The following is a 24,361-nucleotide window of genomic DNA, read 5'->3' on the forward strand; positions in this document are numbered from 1 at the left end:
CAGGATTCTTCTGAATTTTTCATTTAATGAATCAAGTCACTTTTAAATGGAAAAGACAGGAATATGCAGCATGGAGATGCAGCCAGCACACAGAGCACATTGATGGCGCGAGCCAGAGTGGACACCCACAGCATGGTGTGTCACATGCAAGAGGGTGTTTTATGTCTGTGAGTTTATCGGTTGGTAGTTTTAGATGATGGGACTCAGCTGCAGGCAGTCTTACTGCTGGCTAAGCGCCATATTAACAAGTGACAAGTGGAATGAGTGGTTACATATTTTGGAAATGCAAAAGCACTTAATTAAGTTTAAAAAAGCAATGCTACCCAACAGTGGTAAAGAGCTCTCTGACAGGTGGTTTAACAGGCATTTGAGTTGTCTGAAACTAAATATAATAACACATACCACTTAAAAATATTATTCAGAAACAACAAATATGTAAACAGATTATGAGGACATGTAGATTTCACCCTGTTGATATCTGATGAGCTCTCACTTCCTTTTTCTCTAGATAATGGCGGGAATTGACTTGTTTGAGATTGAAGACATTCACTCACCTCTTGTCCCTCTGTCTCCAACTGTCCACTCCCCCCCCACTCTAAGAGATGGTGAGAGTTACCACGTCTTCATCAGCTACAGCAGCACCGACTACCAGTGGACCCACTCCGTCATTGAACAGATGGAGTCCTGCGGCTTGCAGGTCTGCTACCACGAGCGTGACTTCACTCCAGGACGCACCGTGTTGGAGAACATGTCCGACTGCATCCAGGAGAGCCAGAAGGTCCTGCTGGTCCTCAGTCCAGAGTTTGTGAGGAGCCGCTGGTGTCTCCTGGAGGCCAACATGTCTCTGTTCAGGGACTGTCTAGAGAGGAAGCCCATCGTCCCAGTGCTGCTGGAGCCTGGAGTCTCTATTCCTCTCCACCTCTGCCACCTCACCTACCTGGAGGCCAACGACACTGACTTCAAGAACAAGCTGCTCAAGGTGCTCTGCACCCCCAACCAGCAGCTCCAAAGCTCCACTGTGGTGCCCTTCCAGGCGCCCTCCATCTATAATGGGAAGGCCCTGCGGCCTTTGACTGCTGTTAATGCAGAGGGGCTCCACCAATGGAATGTTGGTCGCTTTAATGACATAGAGGTGCCGGACCAACTGCGCCCGATCATTGAGGACCATGACAAGTACAGAGAGGCTGTGAGGATCATCAACAGCATGTTGTCTCAGACGCAGGTTTGCTTAAAACAGGCCAGAAGACTACAGTACTTTGGTATTGCCATGTGTATTTTTCTTGCATTAAGTCTTCTTGGGACTGTGCCAGTTATATTTTTTGCAGCATATATTCTCATACCATTAATTCCATGTGTTCTCTTTGTTGAAGTGGGGTTGATGATTCAGTTGGGCTTATGGCACAAGGATGAAGGGAATTACATCAAGAGGGAGATGAAAAAAGCTATTGGCAGAGCAAACCTGTTGCTCCATGAGGACAAGGTGTTAATGGGATGTGTGTCCAACTCAGAGATCTCCCTGGTGTATGTGTGTCTGGAAAGCTGCAAACAGGAGTTTGCAGAAACATTTTCTGATCAGGCAGAAGAGATGTTTGAAAGAGCTCTGATGTTCTTCTCATCAGGTTACTCCTGCTGTCTTGCTAAAAGAGACTTCCCCTTTCCTTTCCCCAGGTCTACTAGTCACCTGGATGTAGCGCCTTGTTTCTGTCAGTATATTTCCCAGCAGCTCAGTGCGGACAAATGGGAATAACCAATGTATAAGAAGATGGGAATAAGTCTATGAGATATAGGACAAACAACATCCACCTTTCTCATAAGACCCCACCTTAGGAAATTCAAATTCACCAATTTTCTGTATAAAACATTTTACTCTAGTTTACATCCTGGTTTATGTTCTCATTTCAACCTTTATTGTCAGTCCAGTCAGGGGGCACAGAATATTTGCTTTGGTCTGTGGTGTTGGTGCTCTTCAACTTGATATACTAAAAGTGGCGTATTTTAGCCTTTAGGGCTGCAGTGTCCTTTTTCTTCAATTAAACATTTGCCTCTGTTGAGTACAGCTTTTATGCTTCTTAAACTTGGTTCTTTTTCAAGCTTTGTACATATTTATTGTATCAATAAAGCAAATAACATCTGACTAGCTACAGTGTTTCTTTTCTACATTGTTCATGGAATGTAGTTCTATCTGGCTATAAACAGTATTGTGTGGTCATAAAGAGTTTGAATAACTTGGCACTGGCCTTTTTAGCCCTTCAAAACCAGTCAGATATGACACAACCTTCCTTTGCCCCCTTAAACAAGTAGATCTACCAAACTTTTCCTCCAAATGTCAGTAGTCAGTGCCACAGACAAATCTAATGGTATGTCTTTACTCTGTTTTGACTTACTAACTTGTGGTCAGAGTTGAGTATGATGGACACAATGTCCCTGCCTACTGTAGAGCAAAGGTTCTCAGACTCCACAACCCCAGAAATAAAGGTGCTGCAGAACAGAGACCCCCACTGTGGATGAAGCTGGTTGAATGCAGGCAGTGCATATTCAAGAATAGTAATGTGCAGACTCCTGGTTTAAACATTACACCGATTTCAGCATACAGTACATCTCACTAAATTGCCATGTTTTTTTTTTCTAAATTCAATTAATTTTATGCATATATTCTTTTAAAAATTTGTTAAATATACATCCTTAAATCATTTAAAAATATTTGTTTTTAGAAGGCATCTGGCAACCCCCTCTCAGTGTCTCAAGGCACCGAAGGGGTTCCCAACCCCCCTGTTGAGAGCCACTGCTATAGTGCCCCTGTGCCTTGTTGTGAGAGGCTGTGTTAGCAGCTTGTTGTGCTGGTCTCAAGGACGAGGCTGCCTTGGTGTTTCCCAGAATACCTTTGGGCCTAAGACACTTTTACACCATGAGTGAAGTAACTGACTCAGTTAGACAAGTCCCACCTGCAACTAATTCATTACAAGGGCATTGGGCTTTCTAATATTGCACTCACTTGATTAAATGCACCCATCAGTCTTTCATTGTAAGCCTAAACAGTTGAGGGTCATCAGAAAAACTGAGCATGTTAACCTTAAAGTCCAAAACTTGTATTTTAGATTCATTTTTCTGTGTTATTAGAACACTTTTTTAGTTTTAAACGATTTTTAAACGGTTCTCAATCCCTCAAAGTATTTTTGCAATTTTACTAAATCTATTTGGCCATCACCCCATCATCTGCAGTCTCCCAGAATACCTTTGGACCTAAAACACTTTTGCACCATGAGTGAAGTTGCTGACTCAGTTAGAGAAGTCCTGCCTGTGGGAAGCAACCATAATATACAGTGGATGGTACTCTAAACATGATGGAAGAGGGCTTCTGAGTTCAGTGTACATCTTTCAGTCATTGTCACTCGTACTTTTGTAGCTCTTCGGGGTCCATGATCACACCGGCATGATTCATCATGCGCTACTTTTGTCACATGACAGCATGAAAACAAAGCCACATTTTACATTGCAATTACTTCATACGGAAAGAATTATCTTTAATCTTTCTTTCAGTTTTTGTTTGATGTCAATAGGCCAAGTAAAACAGGAAATATGATCATTTTAATGTGATATAAAAATTCATGTTACACATAGAGGACAGTGGACCATGCTGTACAGGACTGGCACTTTCATAATTTTAGCATGTTGTAATTTCTTTTCAAAAAATGACAGTATATTGTTTAAAATAACATTTTTTAAATCCATTTTTGTGGGGTGTTGTGATTTGGAGGCCCTATATTGAATAAAGTAAATTAAATTTAAAAAATATACATTTCATTTTATAAAGTTGAAGTAGTACCGAAAAAGATTAAACCAAGCATGAGCATGGTTTACATTTCCTGAGTGTTTTATTTTGTCAAAAGAAAATGAACAAAATGAAAAAATAGCCAGTGGGCCTCTAAGGGTTAAGTTGGCCTACCCTGAGTGGCATAAATATTCAAGATTAAAGTATGTGATAGAAATGTGGGGAAACCAGGGACATAATCAGTCTCTCGCAACAAAAGGTTTTATTATTCTCAACTTTACAGTGTTACAGTGTAGTAAAATTTGAAGATTCATATCTCTTGGTGTTTTTGCACTGCCCATGAAGGAAAAAGCACATTTTAATTCTTAACCCCACCCATGGTCTCTGACTAAACAAAAGTAGGGAAGAGTGCACCCTAGTAACTTTGCTGCTACATTCACAAAGTCATCAAAAGCCATGAGCAGGCTGTTGGTTTCAGGATTAAAAGAGCAGAAACCCATGCTTATCTACAACAGTGGAGCTGACCCAGGTAAGGGGTCAAAAATTCTTCTGTTATGACGGGTACAAAGATCAATGTACCAACTCTGTATGTTATAAAGCCACCAGGGCAACACAATGAGGTGTACTGTGCCTTTAAGCAAACTCACAAACAGGGAGTGTAGCTTTGATTTTTTCTTCCAGCTTCCTGGCTCTGTTGTCGACATCCCATTGAGGAACTGATTCATGTGTCTAACACCAGGTGAGAATGTTGGCTGGTTTCTATCTAACTTTTATCTGTCTTTCTTTGATAATAATGATTCAGCAGAATACAGCATTGGGAAAGAAAGATTTGGATTGTATCCACGCTTAAAACAATGTCAGGAATCTGATTCTCACTTCTGTTCAAACATTTCAGAAAGGTGGGGTTCTGAAAACGAAACTGAGATCAGGATTCCTTTATTTGTCATTTTTATGCCTCAAGTAAAACCAAAAATGTGATTCAAACCTCCACCAGTCAGAAATGTATTCCAAGGTAAAAGACAATTAAAAAGGTAAGTTAATGAGGCTTATTAGGCCGTTAGCTCTGCACACAGTATTCAGTGTAGATATCCCACACGGCAAGGCACTACTGTTTTTTCAGCAGTCCTCTCAGCAGTTCAGTTTGTCTCTTCTCCACTGTGACCAGGCCAGGAGGAGATACAGTGAATGAGAATTCTCTCAGTTGTGCTTCTGTAGGACAAAATCAGGTCTGGGATGGACACCCAGGAACCTGGTGCTGTGAATCCAACTGAAGCCTCTGATAGTCAGTGAGAGATGGTGCTGATGATCAGACCTACCAAAAAAAGCCATGGCAAAAAGGTTGCAAAAAACATACGGCATAAACATGGCAAAAAATGAGTTGAAAGTACAATAAAGTGGGACACGTGGGTTAAAAGTGGCAATGAGGTGTAAAACATAGTAAATGAATGAGGGTTGAAAGACAAGAGATGCAGCAGAACTGGATTCAAAGTGGCAGAGAATGGCAAAAATTGGCAAAAGGTTCGAAAGCAGTGGCAAAAAAGCTGCAAAAAGAGTTATAAAGTGGACAGTTAAGAGCTCCATACAAACCTTTGTGGTCATTACCATGGTTGTTTGAGATATTATGCTAACTACTCTGACTGCCTGCCATCTCTCTCCTAAAAAAATCCATCTGCACATACCAGGATTCACCATAGGCAACAGTGAGCTGCTGGGGCATGTTGACTGCAGAGCTGAACTCGATTAATAAGAGCCTGGCATAAGTGTCTTTGTTTTCCAGGTGAATCAGACTCAGAGAGAGCAACAGGTCCAATCTGGTTGAGAGTCATAAACTGATGTGATTCAGTCCCTCAGCACACAGCCTACGATGTGATCTGGACCAGCGGCTTTCTGGGGTTGGATGTTGGAGACAATCCTCTTCACTATGTCTGCTGCAGTATTTGGTTAATAGGAGTCTACTGTCTCTAAATAAGACCATGGTTTCATTTTGAAAGGAAATGAGAAAAGACCATACTCCAACCTTTGTATATGGGAACCTGATTCACCAACTGAGCTCAACCAGTGCCCTGTGTGTGAATGTTTTTAATGGTGAGTGAGGTAAAGGGAAAGGGCAGTAACACACTTAATTTCCATCACTGTTCCTGCAGGGAGACATTGCAATGTCATAACAAATGTAAGCTGAAAGCATGCTATGAATGCAATATTAAAGAGATGACTGCACTAATTATGGACCTTTATTGCAATGCATTGATTCTGATGGCCCTAATGGTGACCGTTCATCACTGATACAAACCAATTTACAGGAACTGATGCTATAGCCAACAATTATTACAGAAACCACTCATAATTTCGTAATCTTTAATCTAATCGTATCTTTCAGATGTTTGTCCTCAAATGGCAGTAAAAACTCACATGAGTAATACATATTGTTCTTCTAATGTTATTTCTACTCACTGAATAGTTTTTTTTTTTAATAGAGTTTGAAAATGAATCATGAAACCATCTTTGCTGAACATTTATCATTGTGATGTTCCCATCTCTCTCTTTTTCATAGACAATGGAGGAAATCAGCTTACTTCAGGACCCTGAAGTTCAGCCACTGTCTCCCTTCAGCTATGTTCTTCCCTCTCTGAGAGATGGTGAGAGTTACCACGTCTTCATCAGCTACAGCAGCACTGACTACCAGTGGACCCACTCCCTCATTGAACAGCTGGAGTCCTGCGGCCTGCAGGTCTGCTACCACGAGCGTGACTTTACTCCAGGACGCAGTGTGTTGGAGAACATGTCCGACTGCATCCAGGAGAGCCAGAAGGTCCTGCTGGTCCTCAGTCCAGAGTTTGTGAGGAGCCGCTGGTGTCTCCTGGAGGCCAACATGTCTCTGTTCAGGGACTGTCTGGAGAGGAAGCCCATCGTCCCAGTGCTGCTGGAGCCTGGAGTCTCTATTCCTCTCCACCTCTGCCACCTCACCTACCTGGAGGCCAACGACCCGGACTTCAAGAACAAGCTGCTCAAGGTGCTCTGCACCCCCAACCAGCAGCTCCAAAGCTCCACTGTGGTGCCTTTCCAGCCTCCCTCCATCTACAACGGGAAGGCCCTGCAGCCTTTGACTGCTGTTAATGCAGAGGGACTTTACAAATGGGATTCTGGTCAGTTCAGTGACATGGAGGTGCCGGACCAACTGCGTCTGATCATTGAGGACCACGAAAAGTACAGAGAGGCTGTGAGGATCATCAACGGTATCCGTGAAAATAGAGTGTACACAGTCTGGACCAGAGCACTCATGGCTGTTATTGTTACTATAGTACTTTTGCTTACAATTTTTATTCCTTCATTGTTGATGGGTTCTAAGATTGCTGACCTTATAATGCACAAAAAATTAGATCTTTCAGCAGCTATTATTCCATGTCTGTACTGTGTTTCATTAGGTGCCATTATTCAGCTTCGTTTGTGGAAAAAAGATGAAGTGAATTATATTGTTAGGGAGATGCAGAAAGCCGTAGGCAAAGCAAACCTGCTACTCTCTCAGGAGAAAGTGTTGATGGGATGTTGCTCCAACTCACAGATCTACCTGGTGTATGTTTCTCTGGACGGCTGCAAACAGGAGTTTATACAAACATTTTCTGATCAGGATGTGGGGGAAGAGATGTTTCAGAGAGCTCTGATGTTCTTCTCATCAGGTTACACCTGCTGCCTCGCTAAAAGGCACTTCCCCTTTCCTCAGCCCAGCTCCTCTGGTCACCTGGAAGGAAGGGTGTGTTTCTGTCAGTATGTCTCCCAGCAGCTGAGGAAGGACAAATGGGAATAACTAAAGAAGGCCTAAATATGATCAGTGTGTTTTGGTTTTACATCAGGCAAACACTGGGCGCCACAAGTGTATGCTGCCATGAAATACACCTACTACGCTTTCATGACGAAATTTACCTTCTGTCGGGGGCAAGACAGTCTAGCTGCAGACCAAAGATCTCAGACACCCCCCTATACAGACCACTAAAGTGAGACGCCACCTCTGTCAGATCAATACATGCTAAATCTTTCAGAATAAAATCAAAGGTTAAAATTAAAAAACCTGACCTGATAAAACCTGAAAACAAAACCATTAATAAAACCAAATAAAAAGTCTGATAACAGGAAAAAGCTAGAAAACACTCTTATGCACATATGCAGCAAAAGCTAATGAAGCTACATATGTGACAAAACTACATAGCCCATGCTAAAACTAAATAAACTACGTATATTTAATAAAAACAAATGAAGGCTAATTAGATGTTAGCTTATACTACATTTACTAAAGCTAACAGAGCTACGTTAATGTTAGCTATCGCTATAGTAGCGAATATGTAGGTGTGTTCCCCGCATTGCTAGCTCTTGCTTTGTTTGCTAAAGCTTGCATTGCTAAAGTAAAGGTTATGTAGCTACATTGCCTTACCTTGTGATGTTCATTTCATTGTTAGCGTAGCTTTGTTAGCTCTAGCTAATTACCGAGACTAATTCAAGTCACTGTTTGTGTAACTTCTCCTATAGCAGGTCTATACATTTTTAATCCCAGATTACATTGCTGACATGTTCTCTGTTTAATTAATGAACTATATCCATGGTGTTACATCCAATAATAAGGCTCTTTTTGTCCATTTTTTATCCATTTTTGATCATGTACTTTGGCTTTCTTTGGTGGGTAGCACCATATTTGTTGAGAGCAATGTTAACATGCAATGCATTCTGGGAGGGGCTGTCCTCCAACAGCAAGATGTTGCGCCTCTACTGCTTAAAGCAGTGGCACAAATGAATGCAAATGCAAAAAAGCACATTTTTTTGTTTATATGTAGATATTTTGAAAACCTTTAGTCTCAAAATATACATTTTTTTTAATGTCTTGTCCCCAGGAGATGGGAGAACAAGTCTGTGTAAAGAAAATGCTTAGTCACTATTATTTACTTTGTGTTATCAATAAATATCTTTGGGTTTCAAATTCCAATTTTTTTTTCTTTTGTCTTTAGAGTCCTATAACTTTTTTAAAAAATCAAGCGACATTACTGTAGTAGATATATATTCCTGAAGCTCAGGTTGTCCTGAAAAAAAGGGATATGTAGAGCTTGACTGTGCTCCACAGGGTTGATATTTTACAAGCTTTTTAAGAAAAAAAAAGTCCAGACGAGACTAGCTGTCGGCTCTGAGGGTTAAATAGAAAATATGGAAATCAAAATACCGGTTGATTTTCACTTTCATGGTCAAAAAATGATGTGCAACTTTGAAAAAGTTAGATTTTCATTTTTTAAGTTAAAAAAAACAACAACAACAACATAATAACATAATATATTGCCGACAATGGTGGAGGAACCCATGAGGACAGTGAAAGGTATAAAGAAAAAAAGTACTATAACCACGTTGCTCTGTAATGAGATGGCTATTGCTGCAGCCTGGAGACCTCTTGTCTTATCCCCCCTCCTCTTATCCCCTTTTGTGCCACATCCCCTTATGTCATTGCCCGGGTATTTACAGCAGTAAGTGCATACGGATCATAAAGGTCAAGGGTTAATATTATTTGGAAATCATTATTGTTAATTGTGCAGTGTCATACGTAAGTACACATGGATGCTGCCTGTGTTATTACTGTTCACAGAAGTGATAGGTACAGCCTCAGCTCATCACTCTGTTGTTGAGGGAGGTTTATCCACAACAAACGTGCTCATTTTTTACTGTGCTGGCAACATGAGCTTGACCAGAACAAATCAAGCTCTTAAAAACAAAATTAATTAATCATTAATATTTAAATTTCTCATGACTATTTCCTAAGATATTCAATTACAAAAAACAGAAGCAGACCCAGCAGCTGGTAGCTTCACCGACACTCCACTATTTATATTTTTTCTTTAATAAAAGTCACCTTATCAATGTCCTCAATCTTCCTCTGTTGGTTTAATAAGACTAACCGAGAGCCATAAAGGTACAGTCTTGTTTTTTAGCCCTTCTAACACCGGTGCTGTCGCTGCCCCTTTAAGAAACTAAAAAGCACAGGAAGCAGAAAGCGGAAAACACTCTCAATGCTCTAACTTTCAGTTCTGACTTTTCCTCTCAATGTGACCACTCCTCACATGTTTGCCTGGTTCTTATGATATCATGGACAGGTATGATGTGTTTTAGTTGTTCTTTTTGCTTCAAACAGGAGTAATGTGTATTTTTAAGACAAATAAAGAGATGTTTAGAAGGTAACCTAGTGCTGTCTCAGGGCTGTTTATTAATTTACATCGATAGTTTTGTCTGTTTTGTCTACATGCTAGTACACTTTTAGCATGGGCCTTTATCTCTCTTAATAACTAATAATAGCATGTCTAATACTCAAACTTGTATTTAATAGGCCACAAACACTATCTATAAGAAGGTTTTAAAGGTCATCAGATAGTTGTTAGAGTATTGATTATTCTGCAGAAGGATGTGAGGTCACACTTTGTAGTTGTATTTGTGAATCTTTGCTACCTAATTTTAATCTGACAAAGTTTCTTGCCATCTGGGTTTGTGGTAAATAAATCTGACAACTGAAATTATTATTACAAAGTCTTTGTATTGGTGTTAAGATGAATTTTTAAGTAGAATAAATCTAAGGAAGTTGGAATACATGCTCTTATCATTTAAATCCTTACTGCTGATTAAATGTGACTGCTGGATTTCTTATTCATGGAGCTATTATTGTTGAAAAATAATAGCAAATGCATTCACAGATCTGTACTCAAATCTGCAAATGCAAAGATAGATTTGCAGATGCGTGCACAGATCTGCAAATGCATGCAAAATCTGCAAATTTAAGTACAAATCTGAAAATGCGTGCAATGATCTGCAAATAGATGTAAAGATCTGCAAATGCGTGCAAAGATATGCAAACAAGTAAAAAGAGTAAATCAGGTCTGAACTGCTGCCTAACTCAGCATTAAACACTGGTCCATGTGCTGTGAGGTAGACAGCCTTGCCTATGAGCCTGCACTGAGGGCAACAAAACCCAGGGCTTTGCGCATTTGCAGATCGTGCGTAGCAGAAGTGTTGCAAAAGTCACGTGTGTATGACAGTTAGTCGAGAGGCAAATGAAATTGTAATTGATGTCTTGTGAGTATTTTGACAGCTTAAAGCAAAAAGAGTAGGTTTCCTAAACTATTATACCAGTACGAAATTAATAAATTAGTCTACACATTTGCAGATTTGTGCATGCATTTGTGGCTCTTTGTAACTATTTGCAGTTTTAAGTATTTGTAAATAGTTGCACACATTTGTAGATCTGTTTAGCATTTGCGAGTAGTTTTGCAACAATAATAACTCCATATAAAGTAATTCAACTTTGTTGCTCAGAAAATGATGTGATTTTCGTTATTTTCTTCATTCTTTTTTTTTTCAAGACAATTGTTTTTCACAAAAATATGCAAGAGGATTACAGCTATTGAATGAAACATTATCATCCTGGTTATGACATTGTTTATACATGTTTGTCATATATAGAGTATACTTTTGCAACCCCAGTTTCAGCAAATGAGGAGTGCTGTATAAAATGTAAATAAACACAGAATGCAACCATTTCCTTATTTCATAAACCCATATTTTATTCACAATAGCACATAACATATCAGGGTATAATAGGTCATTTCCACCAAGCAGTCTGGCTCAGTTCGGTGCGGTACAGCACGCTTTTTTTGGCGTTTCCCTAGAGAAAGGGTCCCAACAAACCGACCCGTACCGTCCCACTTTTCGGCACCCTTCTGTAGGGGTGCCAATCTTACCTAACTGTACCAAAAAGGTGGAGCTACACACACAATAGGGGCTGCACTGACATCACATCAGCCCGCGACTCAGCTGCTCGCCTCCGGGCTTCAAACACGGAAGTCTGCGCTGTGAGAAGCGGGCGAAAATGGGAGAAAAATGGACCAATATCTGCCTAAATGGGAAATATTTGGACTCGACGGAGATCCAAGCTGTTTCCTAGTCTATGGATATTGGTATCTGGCCACAAATCAAGTTTCCTGACATTTATCTGTACCTGATTTTAAATCAGCCCAAAGGCTCACATCAGCCTGATCCATCCAGGATGGATGAGAAACTAAATTAATGCAGAAGTTTTGTGAATATGAAGCCTTTGAACAGTTCATTCTCATCTGTAACTAGTTATTAATCTACTTCTAATCTTAGGTAACCTGTGAAAACATCGCTCTGTGGTTGTTGAACAAGCTCGTAAAACTTCACGCTGCAGACTATTTTAAAATGAGATCAGCGCACCCCAGATTTCTGACTTAATCTAGCTTGATTTTAACACCAGCTGAACTTTTACTTTATTTTTAATTCGGCGAATTCTCACAGTACAGCTCTAAACTTTCATATTTTGTCGTATAAACTGTTCTAGACTAGATATATTCACATATTAATGTAGTGTTACGACTTAAACCGTCAATGTACGCGTATTCCATCAGCTGAGGATCTTTACTGACAGCGGTTAACATCATTAAGATATAGTTGTTTTTTTTTTTTAAAAGCACTTTCAGATGAAATAAAGCTGTTTACTGCTTATTCCCGACTGATTTCGGTCACTCATCCTTTCTATAACTCTGCAGCTGGAACAGCTGACTCGCGCTGTCTGTGACTTTACATGCAGGCTTTTACAGCCCTGCCCACCCAAGTGAGAGCACGGGTGTCTGTGGAAACGCAAACTATGTTGGGATTTAGCATACCAAACCATACCAAACCGAACTGAGTCAAACCGGACCCCCTGATGGAAACACGGCTTAAGTGTACAAGTGTGATGTTGAAACTGAGGCATTTTACCATTTCATGAAAAGAAAAGTATTAGCTCAATTTGAATATGACAGCAGTAACACATTTTAAAAAACTAGGGAAAGAGCCACAAAAGGCTGGAAAAGTAAGTGGTACTAATGAAAAACAGCTAGAGAAGCTTTTCACAACTAATAAATTTAAATGGCAGCATGTCAGTAACATGACTGTGCAGAAAAAGAGCATTGTAAAGGTGCAGAGTCTCTCAGTAGTAAATAGGACCTGCAAAAACTGCTTCTGAAAATTGTGGAATAATTACAGAAAAATTTAAAATTGCAAAGACTTTAAATATCCCACAATCTATCTACATAATATCATCAAAAGATCCAGAGAATCTGGAGAAATCTCCGTGTGCAAGGGACAAGGCCAAAGGTCAATAGTGGATGTTTGTAATCTTCAGGCCCTCAGACAGCCCCACATTAAAAACAGCCTTGATTCTGTACTGGAAATCACTGCACTGGGTTCAGGAACACTTGCCATCCACAAAAGCAAGTTAAAACTGTTTGCAAAAAAGAATCAATAAATGCCACTGTCTTCTTTGGGCCAAAGCTCATTTAGAATGGATTAAGGCAGAATGGAAAACTGTTCTGTGGTCACATTTATCGGAATTTGAAATTCCTTTTGGGAACCACAGATGCCGACCCTGCTGAATAAAGAGGAGAGGGACCATCCAGCTCGTTATCAACACAGTTCAAAGCATGCATCTCTGATGGTATGGGCTTACATTAGCGTCTAGGGCATGGGTAGCTTACACATCTGGACAGACACTCAATGCTGGAAAGTGGGTTAAGAGCGAAATATTAACCCATCCAGACAACCTCTCTTAGGCCTTGCACATTTCAGCAAGACAATGTGAAACCACATACCACATCTATTACAACAGCATGTCAGCACAGTAGAACAGCAGAACTCCAGCAAATGGTCTCTTACTTACCAGACGTTGACAGACTGCTGTTAAAAGAAGAGGGGATGTTACGTATTGTTAAGCATGGCCCTGTCCTTAGGCTTTTAGAAGTGTTGCTGCCACAAATTCAAAATGAACTAATATTTTTCATTTTTCAGTTTTAATATCTGATGTGCTGTTTATGTTCTACTGTGAATAAAATCATTGCATTCTGTTGTTTATAAACATTCAACACAATGCCCTAACCTTTTTGGAAACTCTGGGTGTACATTTCACACTTACAATATTTCTGAAAAACTGATTTTGATGATAACTAAAGTGCTGAGATTGGATTAATAGAATTTAAAGCAGATTAAGCGAGGGAAATAGACTTCATGATTGTGATAATTGTTGTCATATAAAGATTATGAGCACGGTCTGTTGTCCCACTGTCTCCTCACAGCTCTGATATCCCCTCTCTGAGAGATGGTGAGAGATACCACGTCTTCATCAGCTACAGCAGCACTGACTACCAGTGGACCCACTCCCTCATTGAACAGCTGGAGTCCTGCGGCCTGCAGGTCTGCTACCACGAGCGTGACTTCACTCCAGGACGCACCGTGTTGGAGAACATGTCCGACTGCATCCAGGAGAGCCAGAAGGTCCTGCTGGTCCTCAGTCCAGAGTTTGTGAGGAGCCGCTGGTGTCTCCTGGAGGCCAACATGTCTCTGTTCAGGGACTGTCTAGAGAGGAAGCCCATCGTCCCAGTGCTGCTGGAGCCTGGAGTCTCTATTCCTCCCCACCTCTGCCACCTCACCTACCTGGGGGCCAACGACCCAGACTTCAAAAACAAGCTGCTCAAGGTGCTCTGCACCCCCAACCAGCAGCTCCAAAGCTCCACTGTGGTCCCCTTCCAGGCTCCCTCCATCTACAACGGGAAGGTCCTGCAGCCCTTGACTGCTGTTAATGATGAGGAACTATACAAATGGGACTCTGGTCAGTTCAGTGAAGTGGAGGCGCCGGACCAACTACGTCTGATCATTGAGGACCACGACAAGTACAGAGAGGCTGTGAGGATCATCAACAGAGTCTCTGAAGACAAAGTTTGGCTCTGTTCACTCTGGATTAGAGTACTTGTTTACATTGCTAGTGTAGGATTTTTCGTACTCTTAATTGCTTTTTCTACAAATTTACTAGTTATATTCATTCATGCTAATATTTTGCCTTGGGAAATAAATACTTATGAAATGTCTGGGCTTGTTGTTACTAGTCTGTACTGTGGATCACTTGGGTTTATCATTCAGCTCGGACTCTGGAAGATGGATGATGAGAAATATATTGTGAGGGAGATGCAGAAAGCTGTAGGAAAAGCAAACCTGTTGCTCCATGAAGACAAGGTGTTGATGGGATGTAGGTCCAACTCAAAAATCTATCTGGTGTATGTTTCTCTGGACGGCTGCAAACAGGAGTTTGCAGAAGCATTTCCTGATCAAGCAGAAGAGATGTTTCAGAGAGCTCTGATGTTCTTCTCATCAGGTTACACCTGCAGCCTCGCTACTAGACGCTCTCTCTTTCCTCAGCCCAGCTCCTCTGGTCACCTGGAGGGAGGGCTGTGTTTCTGTCGGTATGTCTCTCAGCAGCTGAGGAAGGACAAATGGGAATAACTAAAGAAGGCCTAAATATTACCAGCCAGGAGACTTCTTATCTCTTTCGGGGAATTGATGTTCAGATATCAATGCCATTATTCTGCTTGACAAGCTGGGAAAAAGAACTGAACAGTGGAAGCCCAGGCATCATCTCCATGTAGACATGTTTGATACCATAGGATGTTGTTTGTGTGGTACAGTTGTATGAATCCCTGACCCTTTCGATCCTGCAATCTTGTAAATGCCCCTGCACTGCACTGAGGGGACATGGCACTAAAGAGGAGCTACAGAACTCTGCACCGTTGATCACCACTGATGACTACAGAAGAGGACTGGGACTATCAGGGAAAAAAAAAATATGTTGGACTTTTAAATTACTGTCAAAATGATGAGAGAAAAAGGTAAAGTGGGGAGAATAATATTGAAATAAAATTTAACCTTAATTTTGCCACTATAATTTGCCACTTTTCATAAATTTCAGCACAATTTGGACTGATTTTGCCTCATTTAACCCACTTTTGCCACTGTACACCAATTTTGCCAAATTTTAGATGGTTTTATGACTTTTTCCCACCATCTTTTGCCAGCTTTACACGCTTTTGCCACTTTAAACACATTTAAAATTTAACCCCTTACCACCACTTTTTTCTACCTCTTGCCACATCTAAACCATTTATTACCACTTTCTGCCTGTTGTTGCCTCTGTTGACCCATTATTGCCACTATGAACCCATATTTACTGTTTTTTATGCCCATTTCTGCACATTATATCCACATTTCTGCCAATTTCTGCTTACATTTCTGCCTCAGTTAACCCATTTTTATAAGTTTATTCTACTTTTTCCACTTTTAGATCCACTTTAACCAAATTTTCCACCCATTTTTGTCACTTTAAACCCCTTTCTACCATTCTTGAATCCCCTTTTACCACTGCCTGTGCCCATTTTTGCCAAATTAACCAATTTTTGCTTATTTTTTTTGCCACTTTTGTCTTATTTTTGCCACCTTTAACTGTTTTCTGCAACTTTGAAATCACCTTTTCCATCAGTTTTTGCCATTTTTATCCAGTTTAATTTGATTTTTATGGATTTGCATTTAAGCTACATTCTACAGCACAAATGAATAAAAAAGATATTTGATATTTGTTGCTTTGATAACAGTGGTTATTATTCAGAATAATTATCAAATCTGGATCTCAAAGCTTAACTTCACAATGAATCATGATGTTGCTGACCCCATGAGCCTCCTTTTAACTTGGCCCCAGAAGGCCCTCCCCTTTATCCTGCCTTGTGGGCGGTCTTGGAGACACATGACTATTCTTGAATGTGCATGGCTGTGTTCAACCACCTTCAGGCACAGTGGGGGTCCCGTTCTCTGGCACCTTTATTTTGGAGGTCACGGGCTGAAAAGGTTGAGGACCCCCTCAGTAGATGACAATATCTGGTGACAGGAAACCAAAAGAACTGACTTCCTGTCTTGTAATTATTTTCCTTTTTCTTTTCTGAAATGAAAAATGAAAATTAACCCCTTTCAAACTTTTGCTCATGATTGTTTTTAACCTTAAAACATACACAAAAAGGTAGTCTTTAATTTTCATTTTTCTGTTTTAAAACAAAATTTAAATCACCCATTGTTTTTAAAGTTTTAAGATCTGTTTCCTACATTGTATTCAGCTAACAAAAGACATAAGAACCCAGCAGCTTATCCCGGGAGAACTGAGGGAAAAGAGATGATTCACTGTTGAAGCTATGTGGTGGGACTTTTCGGGTCCACATAACTAAACTATGAATAGTTTAGTATTTAAAGGAGAATTCACAGAAGAAGCACTTCAACACATGACCAGGCTCTGTGCGTTTAATGTTTTTAAATAAGACTGACTGAGATCCATAATGGTACAGTCACTTAATTTGTGTTTTTTAGCCCTTCTAACACCAGCACTGTCGCTGCCCCTTTAAGAAACTAAAAAAATTCCCAGGAAGCAGAAACTGAAGAACCACCTTCATCGCTCTAACTTTCAGTTCTGACTTTTCCTCTCAGCACGACCACTCCCTACATGCTTACATGGTTTTTACGATATCATGGACAGGTATGAGTGTTCATGGCTTTGCATTGCATGTATGATGTGTCTTTAGTCTGCACTTTTCTTTCAAACAGGATCATTTATTGATTTTTTAAAGACAAGGATGTTTGGGAGCTAACCCAGAGCAGAGCTGTATCAGTGAACATCAGTAGTTTTGGCTGTTGTGTCTATCATCTCTCTCAGTAACCAACAAGAGCATGCGTTTTGTTCAAACTTGTACTGAGTAAGGCACAAACCTTATCTGGTGGCAGATTTTTTTTTAGGTCACCACAGATTATTTGAGTATTGATTTTTCTGCAGAGATGGATGTAGCATCACTGTTTTTAGACTTTTTTTTTAAACTGAAAACATTTGTAGACTTTTGCTACCTATGTTTGTTTGACAGCATATCATGTCATCTGGGTTTGTGGGAAAGAAATCTGATAACTACAATGATGATTACACATTTTTATATCAATGTTTAAAATTATGGGGGGGTTAAGTAAATTGAATTCAGGGAGTTGAAAGGATGGGACTCACTATTTGAATCCTCAATGTGGTTTTAAATGTGAGTGTCAGAGTTTTTTTATTTGACTTTTATTTAAATGTATTTAACTTCTTTCAACTTTAAATTACATTTGAAAATTGTTGTATCCCTGCAGTCACACACGTCTAAAGAAAGAAAAAAGAGCAGTGGACACTGAAATAACTTCAAACTGGCAAAAGTAATGAAAAATTAAAAATGTATTGAAAATTCAATAATCAGTCATTGCTTTTGAATTGTGGTTCAACTGAATCATTTTTTCAAATTAAACTAATGAAACTGGTCCGGACAAAATTGATGGTGCCTCTTGAAAGATAAAAAATAATGTGACCATTGGGACATATTAAGCTAAGGTGTGTCCTGTAATTAGTATCACAGTTGTCTTCAAACTTGTAACCAGTCAGTCTGCCTATTAAAAGGGTCAAAGTATTCGTTGTGCAATTAGGTATCATGGTGTGTACCATACTGAACATGGATCACAGAAAGCTAAGGAGACAGTTGTCCCAGGAGATCAGAAAGAAAATGATAGACAAGCATGGTAAAGGTAAAGGCTAAAAGACCATCTCCAAGCAGCTTCATGGTCCTGTGACGAGGGTTGACCATATTACTCAGAAGTTTAAGGTCCAGAAGACTGTAGCAAACCTTGGCCCAAAGAGGAAAACTGATGACAGTTTAAAGAGACGGATAATATGAATGGTAACCAAAGAGGCCAGAACAACTTCTAAAGAGATTAGAGGTGAACTCCAAGGTCAAGGTAGATCAGTGTCAGAACACACCATCAGTCACCGTTAGAACCAAAGTGGACTTGATGGAAGACGATCTAGGAAGACTCCACTGTTGAAAGCAAATCATAAAAAAAGAGACTTGAATTTGCCAAAATGCAAATTGACAAGCCCCAAAGTTTCCGGGAGAATGTCCTTTGGATGGATGATACATATCTGGAGCTTTCCGGAAGTCACATCAGCTCTCTGTTCACAGACACAAAAATGAAGCAAGCAAAGATTACAACACTGTACCTACTGTTAAACATGGAGGAAGCTCAGTTATGTTCTGGAGCTGCTTTGCTGCATCTGGCACAGGGTGTGTTGAATCTGTGCTGGGTACAATGAAATCTCAAGACTATCAAGGCATTCTGGAGTGAAATGTGCTGACCAGTGTCAGAGAGCTTGGTCTCAATTGCAGGTCATGGGTCTTCCACCAGAATAATGACCCACTAAAAATGCCCAAGAATGGATACAAACAAAACATTGCAAAACCCTGAAAGGGCCTTCAGTGTGCCCTGATCTAGATCCTATTGAAAGGAGCTAAAACATGTAGTTTGTGGAAGGCACCCTTCAAACCTGAGATAGCTGGAGTGGGCCAAAATACCTGTGGACAGGTGCAAAAGTGTCACTAAGAGTTACAGAAATTGCTTGATTGCAGTGATTGCCTTAAAAGGTTGTGCAACAAAATGTTAACTTAAGGGTTCCATCATTTTTGTCCAGGCTAGCTGCATTAGTTAGTTTTTTAAAATGACTCTGTTGAATTACAATTCAAAAGCAATGTCTGATTTTCATTAGTTAATTTTCAGTGTTTTCGTTTTATTACTTTTGTCAGTTTTAAGTTATTTCAGTGACCAATGTGTGCTTTTCTTTCTTTAACTGAAGGGCATCAACAGATTTGTCCCCGTTTGCATTTGCTGCACAGAATGTCCAAAACTATGCGCTGACTGTTAAAAAAAAAAAAGCAGATCATTCAGGAGAGAGGATTAGTGTAATTGAATAAAATACTTTTATCCTCATTCTGAAATAATTTCTGTATTTTTCTTTATTCATGTCTCTCATTTAAACAGTAATGCAGTGCTTTATAATTGAGCTCTAAAAACAATAAATCTACTGAAAGGTACAAATGTTGAATTTTTTACTGAGATATCCATGTTCATTAAAAATGACAACTCATATGTAATAACCACTCAACTACTTAAATTGTCTCAAACATTTCTGAATGTTTACAAAAGCAGAAAGAGCACAGTAAACTAGTGGGAAAACTTATTAATTATAATTAGTTCCATGTAACGATTAAGAGCATGGTCTGTTGTCCCACTGTCTCCTCACAGCTCTGATCTTCCCTCTCTGAGAGATGGTGAGAGTTACCACGTCTTCATCAGCTACAGCAGCACTGACTACCAGTGGACCCACTCCCTCATTGAACAGCTGGAGTCCTGCGGCCTGCAGGTCTGCTACCACGAGCGTGACTTCACTCCAGGACGCACCGTGTTGGAGAACATGTCCGACTGCATCCAGGAGAGCCAGAAGGTCCTGCTGGTCCTCAGTCCAGAGTTTGTGAGGAGCCGCTGGTGTCTCCTGGAGGCCAACATGTCTCTGTTCAGGGACTGTCTTGAGAGGAAGCCCATCGTCCCAGTGCTGCTGGAGCCTGGAGTCTCTATTCCTGCCCACCTCTGCCACCTCACCTACCTGGGGGCCAACGACCCGGACTTCAAGAACAAGCTGCTCAAGGTGCTCTGCACCCCCAACCAGCAGCTCCAAAGCTCCACTGTGGTTCCCTTCCAGCCTCCCTCCATCTACAATGGGAAGGTCCTGCAGCCTTTGACTGCTGTTAATGATGAGGAACTCTACAAATGGGAATCTGGTCAGTTCAGTGAATTGGAGGTGCCGGACCAACTGCGTCTGATCATTGAGAACCACGACAAGTACAGAGAGGCTGTGAGGATCATCAACAGAGTCTCTGAAGACAAAGTTTGGATCCGCCCACTCTGGATTAGAGTCATCATTTACATCGTTGGTGTAGCATTTTTCATGCTCTTGTTTGCATTATGTATGTTTTGGCAAAATGAAACCGTTGATGATTTTATTCGTCAACCACGATTAATATTTGACATTTGGTCGACGACGACATTCAGTGTCTACTTAATTCCGATTGGGTTTATTATTCAGCTTGGATTCTGGAAAATGGATAATGACCGATATATTTTGCGGGAGATGCATAAAGCTGTAGGAAAAGCAAACCTGTTGCTCCATGAGGACAAGGTGTTGATGGGATGTGGCTCCAACTCAAAAATCTATCTGGTGTATGTTTCTCTGGACAGCTGCAAACAGGAGTTTGCAGAAACATTTCCTGATCAGGCACAAGAGATGTTTCAGAGAGCTCTGATGTTCTTCTCATCAGGTTACACCTGCAGCCTCGCTACTAGACACTCTCCCTTTCCTCAACCCACCTCCTCTGGTCACCTGGAGGGAGGGCTGTGTTTCTGTCAGTATGTTTCTCAGCAGCTGAGTAAGAACAAATGGGAATAACTAACATAAGTCTAAATGTAACCAGTCAGTTTCAGTTTTAACTCATGAGAAACACATTTTTTGTGCCATTTCATCATTGTTGATGGTGCCTTGTCAATGCTCTGTGTTCAAGTTGAACTTTTGATCTGTTTTGGTAACATTCAGATATCAATGCTATAATGCTGGGTAAAAAAAAACAACAAACAAACATTTGCTTATTTTGAACAGTGGTGGCCCAGGCAGCATGAACCTGTACATATTTATGACAACATACAAGTAATTATGATGATAATAAAACAGCATTAATTCTTGACCTTTTAGATTCTGTGTTCTTAATGTTGTAAACACCCTGGCAATAGTGATGGGAATTTTGCCTCTTTTCAGTGATCTGACTCATTTGGCTCGGATCTGCAAAAAGAGTCAGCTCTTTCGGTTCCCAAAAGGCTCTTCATTCAAGTACCAGTTTGACTTCATTTGACCTGCCAATTTTAGCAATGTTATTACACATGATTGATATCTGGGAAGGTATTTTACTCCAACTGTGATCAGTTTTTTAAATTGATGAAAATATGACATAATTATTTTTTTCAAAATGTACTGTCTCCCCAAAACACCTTGTGGGTCAGATGAAATCTGCTCACTGGCTGGGATGCATGAGGCACCTGACATAAAACAAATCTTACACCATCAAACACGAGTCCTTAATGCATGGTGTGCCTGTGGTAGAGGGTAAAAAAATCATCTCGAGTAATCAATCAGATAACACACAGACACACACAATCTATATGAAGATAATAATAATAGTTATAAAAATATAAAATGACTCTCAAATGGGATCCAGCTCTTATTGTTCATGTAAAAGAGCCAGCTCTTTGAACCAGCTCATTCATGAATGACCCATCACTACCAGGCAATGTACTGAGGGGATGTGATGCAAAAAAAAAAAAAAAAAAAAAGGGTCTGAGAGGAGAGGTGACGAGACAGGAGATCTCAAGGCTGCAGCAATACCCACCTCGCTGCGGAGAAATGGGACAGTCTGCAATTTTTTTCTACCCTTTTAAACACTGCACCAACAGAAAACCAAAAAACTGACTGACCACGAATTATATGAAAAGTTTCGGTCTGGTTTTAAGCCCTGCCATAGCACTGGAACTGCTCTTTTAAGAATTTTTAATCATTGGATTTTGACAGTAGACTAAGGAGACGCTGCTATTCTGGTACTGTTAGATTTAACTGCTGCTTTTGATACTGTTGACCACGTGACCCTGCTAGCTCATTTGGAGACTTGTGTAGGGGTTAAGCGGACTGTGTTGAAGTGGTTACAGTCATACCTAACAGACAGGACCATCTCTGTTCATCTTGGGGATTTTTTCTCATCTGAGAAAGCCACTCAGGCTCTGTGTTGGGCCCCATCCTATTTTTGCCGAGTATGTTGCCGCTGGGGTCTATTTTCAAAAACTATCATGTCTTCTTCCACTGTTTTGCAGATAATGTTCAAATCTACATGCCTCTTAAATCTAAAAATAGCCTCTATTTGACTGCATTAAAGATTTGAAAACATGGATGACCCTGAAATTTCTAAATTTGAATGACAGTAAGACAGAGGTCATCGTGTTTGGTCAGCCTGATCTGTAAGTGAGCAATCTGGGCCCTCTTGCTTGCAGTGTACGTTTCTCAGTTAAGAGGCGTGGTGTTTATTTTCAGAAGGCTTTTAAATTTTATAAGTAGATCTCTTCTGTAGTAAAGTCGAGCTTTTTTCAACTCAGGCTGATTACCAAAGTAAAGTCCCATCTCCCTTTCAAATATTTAGAGAGGCTGAGACATGCTTTTATATCTTCAAGACTCGACTAATGTAACTCTTTATATGTGGGTTTGGTCCACTCCTCAGTCCAGTGCTTGCAGCTGGTCCAAAATGAGGCTGCTTGCTTCCTAACAGGCACAAAGAAGAGAAGAGACCACATTACCCCAGTGTTGCTGTTTCTGCACTGGCTTCCTGTCCTGATCTTACTGTTAGCTTATGAAGCTCTTCATGGTTTGGCACTATCATATTTGTGTGAACTGCTTCATGTTCACACTCCAGCTAGAGCTCTGAGGTCTGCCACCCAGTAGCTCATGGATGTGCCCTAAATAGGCTCAAAACCAGGGGAGATCAAGCTTTTGCAGTAGCTGCCCTGAAACTGTGGAACAGCTTACCCTTTCATATAAGATCTGCCCCAATTCCCAAACATTTCAAATCACTGCAAAAAACTCATCTCTATATTTGGCTTTCAATATAAGTTGAGATTATATTATCCCAACAGATTTTAAATGTTACTATTATTTTAACCATTATTTTATGAAGTTCTATTTTGATTGATTTTATTTTTTTTATAGTGATGTATTCTTGTTTGATGTTTTGCTTTTATACTGTGAAGCACTTTGGTCAACCCTGGTTGTTTGGATGTTCTATATACATAAAGTTGAACTGAATTGTATTGAATGATTGAAAAAAAATGTTTAACATTTGCTTATATGTCATTGACCAACAAAAAGAAAAAAATCAAATAGTATCTAACTACATTTTTTCCATTTCATAACAAACTCAAATAAATAGTCATTTCTTAAAAATTGTAATATCTTTTTTCTAACATAATGTTCAATTACCAAAAGAGACATGAACCCAGCTGATGATTAGGGCAGAATTTAAGGAAAAAAAAAATCACCATTTTTGTTAAAAAAAAAAAAATTCACTGCCATGTAGTCAAACTACAAATACTTGAGTACATTCAAAGAGAATATCTACTGAAGATGCACCTCAACACAACCAGGCTCTGTGCTTTAATGTTGGATTTAACACAACCAACTGAGAGGCTTAAAGGTACAGACACTTAATACGTGTGTTTTGCCCCTATATCTTCAATGCTGTCACTGCCCCTTTAAGACTAAACAATCACAGGAAGCAGAAAAAAGTGGAAATCATCCTCACTGCTCTAACTTTCAGTTTTGACTATTCCACTCAGTGTGACCGCTCCCTACATGTTTACCTGATTTTTGCGGTGTCATGGACGGGTATGGATGTTTATAGCTTTGTGTTACATTTATCATTTGCTTTTCCTTCATGAGCATTTTTATAGTTGTGTATTTTTGTGATGGGTAGAAGAATGTTTAGAAGCAGGCTAGAGCTGTACAACAACTGTGTCTGTATCAGTTAACATTGGTAGTTTTATCTGAATGTTTAGATCTATCACAGACTCTCATCACTCTCTGTGACCAGTAACAACATGTCTGATGCCTAAATTTGTATTGACTTGGCCAAGAACAGTATCAGGTCTGTCAGCAGATTTTAATGTCAGCAAGTAGTTGTTTCAATATTAACTATTCTGCAGAGGCTGATGTGACATCACAGGTTTTAG

The 24,361-nt window shown here is 40.1% G+C and overlaps 3 protein-coding genes across 3 annotated transcripts; all 3 read left to right on the forward strand.

Annotated features, from left to right (window-relative positions):
* Positions 1–4,465: 4,465 nt before the first annotated feature.
* On the forward strand, positions 4,466–8,561 carry LOC121515518. The gene is made up of 2 exons (XM_041796331.1): positions 4,466–4,508; positions 6,321–8,561. Exon 2 carries the CDS (start codon positions 6,324–6,326, stop codon positions 7,569–7,571), a length of 1,248 nt encoding a protein of 415 aa, XP_041652265.1. The 5' UTR covers positions 4,466–4,508; positions 6,321–6,323; the 3' UTR covers positions 7,572–8,561.
* Positions 8,562–9,825: 1,264 nt separating this feature from the next.
* LOC121514674 lies at positions 9,826–15,879 on the forward strand. Its single transcript, XM_041794898.1, has 2 exons — positions 9,826–9,888; positions 13,912–15,879. The coding sequence occupies exons 1-2, from the start codon at positions 9,881–9,883 to the stop codon at positions 15,110–15,112; spliced, it is 1,209 nt and encodes a 402-aa protein (XP_041650832.1). The 5' UTR covers positions 9,826–9,880; the 3' UTR covers positions 15,113–15,879.
* Positions 15,880–16,608: 729 nt separating this feature from the next.
* LOC121514676 lies at positions 16,609–21,320 on the forward strand. Its single transcript, XM_041794899.1, has 2 exons — positions 16,609–17,180; positions 19,793–21,320. Exons 1-2 carry the CDS (start codon positions 17,173–17,175, stop codon positions 20,988–20,990), a joined length of 1,206 nt encoding a protein of 401 aa, XP_041650833.1. The 5' UTR covers positions 16,609–17,172; the 3' UTR covers positions 20,991–21,320.
* Positions 21,321–24,361: the final 3,041 nt, after the last annotated feature.

Source organism: Cheilinus undulatus, linkage group 9 (genome assembly GCF_018320785.1).
Source record: "Cheilinus undulatus linkage group 9, ASM1832078v1, whole genome shotgun sequence".
NCBI lineage: Eukaryota > Metazoa > Chordata > Actinopteri > Labriformes > Labridae > Cheilinus > Cheilinus undulatus.

Bases quoted from the DNA above. Each gene is read 5' to 3' on its own strand.
- LOC121515518 (XM_041796331.1), top strand. From the start codon at position 6,324: ATGGAGGAAATCAGCTTACTTCAGGACCCTGAAGTTCAGCCACTGTCT.